Here is a 5,404-nt window from a genome sequence, read left to right as displayed (position 1 = left end):
TTTTTTTTTTTTTTTTTTAAATAGAGGATCAGGGATCATAATGTCTCTGGTTCTAGCAGCACTGGAAGCCAGAACACAATGGTGTAATGCTTCTGAAACTCCAAAGGAGGAGGTTTTCCTTCCTAGAATTCTGTGCACATTCATACTGTAGGGTCAATGTGAGGGCAGAAGAAAGACACTTTAGAACATGCAAAGCCGCAAAACATTTATCCGTGGAACATCCTTTCTTAGAAAGCTGCTGGAGGATGTCTTCCACTGAAACAAGAAAATAAACTAAGGAAGAGCAGTCGGTGGGAGACAGGAAACAGGTGATTCAACATAGAATCAAAAGGAATCTCCAGGACAGTGGTGAGGAGGGAGGCCAGCACCGTCAGGAGCTGCAGGCACATCGAGGCCATCATTGTCATGCACCCTTCCATTGTACCGTCTTTGTAAGTGGATGAAAAACTAGAGGATATGCTCCAGCAAAACAAGGGAGTACCAAGAAAGAGGGAGCCATGTGATTCCCCAAGATAGGACTCAACCCCAGAGGAAAAGCCAAGGGAATTCTAAGGATGTTTGCAAAGGGAAGTCCCAGAATAGCAGCTGCATAGCAGGCTTATGCATAGCAGGATGTCATGCTTGGTAAGATGGAGGGTCGATGAAGGAGGGGAAGGCCCTCAACGAGATAGATTGACACAGTGGCTGAGACGATGGGCTCAAGTAAAGCAAGGATCATGGCGCTGGCATGGGACCGGGCGGTGTTTTGTTCTGCTGTGCATGGGGTCGCTATGAGTCGGACATGACTAGATGGCACCTAACAACAACAACAACAGCAGGCCTAGAGAACAGTCAGTCCAGAGGAAAGAGACATTGTAGGAAAGATGTCTCCAATGGGGAAGAATAAATGGAATTGATCAGTTGTCTCAGGTATCAAACCAAAACCAAACCTGTTTCCATAGAGTTAATTCTGATGCATGGCAGCGACCCCATATGTCACAGAGTAGAACTGACCCCAGTAGGGTCTTGGCTGTAATCTTTATGGAAGCAGATCACCAGGCCTTTCTTCCATGGTGCCACTGGGTAGGTTCCAGCTGTCAAACTTTTGGTGTACTGGGAGACTATTAGAAGGTGTTGGCTAAATTAGCAACAGGTACAAGGAACACCAAGTGGAAAAAGAAATCATTAACTCCAGGGGGGAAAGAAAGAGAATTTGGGATACTACTCAACTCATCCGTGAATAGTGGTCATAGGCTGAACACTGAATACTGAATTTACCAAATTATCTGTAAAAACTCTGTTGCTGTTGAGTTGATTCCAAGTCACAGCGACTCTGTTGGACTGAGTAGAATTGCCCCACACGGTTCTCAAGGCTGTAAATCTTTACGGGAGCAGATTGCCACTGCTTTACCAGGAGTGGCTGTGGGGTTCGAGCCACTGATCTTTCGGCCAGCAGCTGAGCACTCTAACCACTGTCCCACCAGGGCTTCTTTACCAAATTACTGTATAACTCTGTTGAGGGGTCAGGGGCAGGAAGTGGAATACGGTGGCTGGACAAGAGAGCTAAACCCTCATCTGTCAAAACAGGGAGATTGTAGATGGTTTCTGGTTTCTCGGATTGATGGCTCAGAAGATGTGTTACATTGTTTAAAACTATAAACCAGTGACTGTCAAGTGGGTTTCAACTCATGGTGGCTCCCTGTGTATCAAAGTAAAACAGTGCTCTGTAGGGTTTTCCAGGCTGATTTTTCAGAAGTGGACCACCAGGCCTTTCTTAGGACGAGCTTCTGGATGGACCGGAGCAGCCAGCCTTTCAGTCAGCAGCCAAGAGTGTTAGCCACTTTCACCTCTTAGAATCACACCCATTGCTTGTTGCCATCGAGTTGATTCTGACTCATTGCAACCCTGTAAGGACGGACGGGGTAGAGCTGCCCCATAGGGTTTCCAAGGCTGTAATCTTTACAGAAGCAGATTGCCATGTCTTTCTCCTGCTGAGTGGCTGGTGTGTTTGAACCACTGACCTTTTGGTTAGCAGCTGAGCACTTTAACAACTGCGCCACCGGGACACCTCCTTAGAACTGTGGAGGTGTGTAAATTCCCGAGTGAGTCAAAAGTGATTTCTTTTTGTGGGATGGGGGATTGGCAGAGTGAGCAAGGAACCTTTATTTATTTATTTATGTGTTTTGTTTTCAGTTTTAAAAATGTTGAAATGACCATGCAGAAAAGTGCATGGAATATATAACTATAATTTAACAAATACGTCTCTGCAGTATGAGAACACAGTCACTACCCTGGTCAAGAAGCTCCCATTTCTCCCTGCTCACAACTCCCACCCTGTTCTAAAGATCTCAGTACTATCTGAGTTCCTAAATGATAGAACTCTTGTTCCATCATGTAAAGTAAGAAGTAATTGAAGATTAAAAATCTAAGCTTACACCTGGGGCAGGTGAAGGGCTCCTTCCTGCTTCATTTGTGCCTCAGCCTCTCTGGAAGACTCAGCTTCCTCTCAAGTGTCTTTTTTAAAATAACATTTTATTGTGTTTAAGGTGAAGGTTTACACAGCTAATTAGGTTCCCCCTGAACAATTTCTACATAAGTTATTCTGTGATACTGCTTACATTTTCTGCCATGTATCAGCATTTGCATTCATCCCATTCAGGTTGTACCATTTCCAGTGGTCTAGTTTCCCTGGCCTCTTACACTGTCATCTTGGAGTGATTGTGACCATTTCATCTCTAATAGATTATATATATAATCTATCAGAATATTTTATTATATTAAAATATGCATATATATATACACACACACACATATTTTAATATAATTTATTTGTTGTTGAGAATATACATAGCACAACATACATTAATTCAGCAATTTCTACATGTACAACTCAGTGACATTGATTACATTCTTCAAGTTTGGCAACTTTTTTTTTTTTTTTTAATTGTTATTTGGGTGAAAGTTTACAGACCAAATTCACTTTCCATACAGCAGTTTACACTCACGTTGTCTCATGAGATTTCCTACAATTTGCCCCAATGCAACAGCTCCCCTCCCACTTCCTCCTGATAGTTACCACTTCCCTCTGTCCATCCCTCCATGCACTCCTGCCCCCTGAACTGTCTCCCTATGCATAACAGCCCTTCTTTCTCCCATGATTGTTCTCTCCAAGGAGTGTGTCTACCTCAGGTAAATGTTCAACTCATATGCCTGTCTTTTGTTTGGCTGGAAGCCACAGGTGTGGGTTCAATTCCAGACCTGAAGGATAGCTAGGGGCTATAGTCTCAGTGGTTCCACCAGGCTCTATCAGACCAGCAAACCTGGTCCCCCCCCCCTTTTTTTTTTCCAAATGATTTTGAGTTTTGTTCCACATTGTTCTCCCTCTCTATCAAGGAACTCCTACTTGGATCCCCCTCCGAGTGGTTGACAGTGGTAGCTGGGCACCATCTAGTTCTTCTGGTCTCATAGTCATATAGGCTGTGGACTGCATGGTGTACCAGTTGCGAGGACTAATTCTTTCCATGAATCTTTGGTTTTCTTCATTTGTCTTTGCTCTGGACGAGGAGAGACCATTGTTGCATCTATATGGCTGCTTGCAAGTTTTTAAGATCCCAGTCACTACTTGCCAAAGTAGGAATGGAACAATATTTTATGTAGTGTGATATGCTAATTGAGCTTGATGTTCCCTGAGACTATGGTCCCACGCCCACTGGTTCAACTGGTCTCTTCCTCTGGGTAGCTGGCTGTGACCAAAAAGTGACTGCAGCCTTGTCCCTTGTCAGCTCTACTATACCCCTGGGAATTCTTACAGAACATATAAATACACTTGTAGAACCATTGTCTGCTAGCTCCGTACATGGTCTTGGGTACACTCCCTGCTGCATAGACATACTTAATAATTCAGCCTGTCCACCCATCTATCCACCCGTATACCCATGTTTGCCTTCACTGGCAACGCAGTACTGTATGTGCAAAAGGGTTCATCTTCGTTGTCTGTACCTCCCATGTACCTCTCTATGTCTTCCTCTTCTTCAATGCCACCATGTTGATCACTCACATTTGGTACATTGCTCTTCTCTGCACCCAAATCAATACTTATCTCTACCTATGATAGATGATATTTTAAAGGAGCTCATTACTCCTGAGTGGTAGTTTTTATTTGATGAGCCAGTCTGTTACTTAGCTAAAAGGTGACCTTAAGGTACCATTTTAGTTTTGGCTTAAAGTTTAAAGAGTATCTCAGGGTGATAGTCTCGGGAGTCCTCTGGTCTCAACCAGTTCACTAAATGGACTTTTTAAGAATTTGAGCTCTGTTCTGCATTTTTCTTCTGTTCTGTCAGGATCCACCTACACCTACTCCTCACTATTGACTGTCTCATTATCTGACATTTCAAATTTACAACAGTAGTAAAAAAATCTACTATCTGACTCTTCTGCACGTTAACAACATACGTCTGGCAGTAATGAATGCTGAGGTGGTAAGCAAGAGTAATGCTGGCTGTGATGGTTAAGGTTATGTGTCAATTTGACTGGGCCATGCTTCTTAGTGGTTTGGCAGGTATATAATGATGGAGTCATCTTCCATTTTCTCATAATGCTGATTTTCATATAACAACCTGGTCTTTGGTCATAACCATGTCCGTTAGTGAGGAGTGGATATGTTGTGGCCCTGATCAGAAAGATTACTAGTGGTAGCTGGGCACCATCTAGTTCCTCTGGTCTCGGAATAGTTGAGATTGTTGCCCTCGAGTGTCTTTGTGAAGTGCTTCCAGGTCTCTGGAAAAGGAATGCCAAGCAGAGAGGTCTGACCTGGGCTTCTTTGCTGCTGGCTCTCTTGCACCGGGTGCTCCGGCCAGCAGCCCGGCTGGCCTCCTCCCTGAGGCAGTTTGTCTTTCCCTCCACAGGCCGAGCATGTCGGGACTCCATCTGGTGAGGAGGGGCCGTGAGCACAAGAAGTTGGATCTGCACAGAGACTTTACTGTGGCTTCCCCAGCTGAGTTTGTCACACGCTTTGGGGGGAATCGGGTCATCGAGAAGGTACAGATGTGTCCTGGCATTGAGTGGGGGCTGGGATCGGGTGGAAGGGCCACCTTCTGGAGGTGGAGAACCAGCTGCTGGGGCAGTCCTCGGAGGGGCGAGGGAACCGTCTCACAAGGACTTGCTAAGTGCCGGGCCCTTGGCAGCAGTTTTTTGCCCTCACAATGTGACAGGTGTGCTGACATGTTTCACAGAGGATGTGGGGGTCTCTGAGCCCAGGCAGGAGGCTCCTGCACAGGGCCTCCAGGTGCTTTTGTGAAAGGGTCTGCTGTTCAGGTTTTTGGGACCAAAGCTAGTTGTCCTCAAGTTGATTCTCACTCCTGGCAACTCTGTGTGTGTCAGAGTAACTTTGCTCCATAGCGTTTTTTTTTTTTTTTTTTTTTTTTTT

The 5,404-nt window shown here is 44.9% G+C and overlaps 1 protein-coding gene across 1 annotated transcript in view; it reads left to right on the top strand.

Annotated features, from left to right (window-relative positions):
- Positions 1 to 5,404, top strand: part of ACACB (acetyl-CoA carboxylase beta) — a 162,926-nt gene that overhangs the window by 33,780 nt on the left and 123,742 nt on the right. Inside the window, exon 2 of the mRNA XM_007954999.1 lies at positions 4,884 to 5,016. Coding sequence (XP_007953190.1) covers positions 4,884 to 5,016 — 133 coding nt within the window. The remainder of the gene's footprint in view (positions 1 to 4,883; positions 5,017 to 5,404) is intronic.

This window comes from Orycteropus afer, unplaced genomic scaffold (genome assembly GCF_000298275.1).
Source record: "Orycteropus afer afer isolate SDZICR_OR568_19922 unplaced genomic scaffold, OryAfe1.0 scaffold00487, whole genome shotgun sequence".
NCBI classification, from domain to species: Eukaryota; Metazoa; Chordata; class Mammalia; order Tubulidentata; family Orycteropodidae; genus Orycteropus; species Orycteropus afer.
The sequence above is the reverse complement of the archived record's forward strand: the minus strand, read 5'-3'. Positions and strand labels throughout refer to the sequence as shown.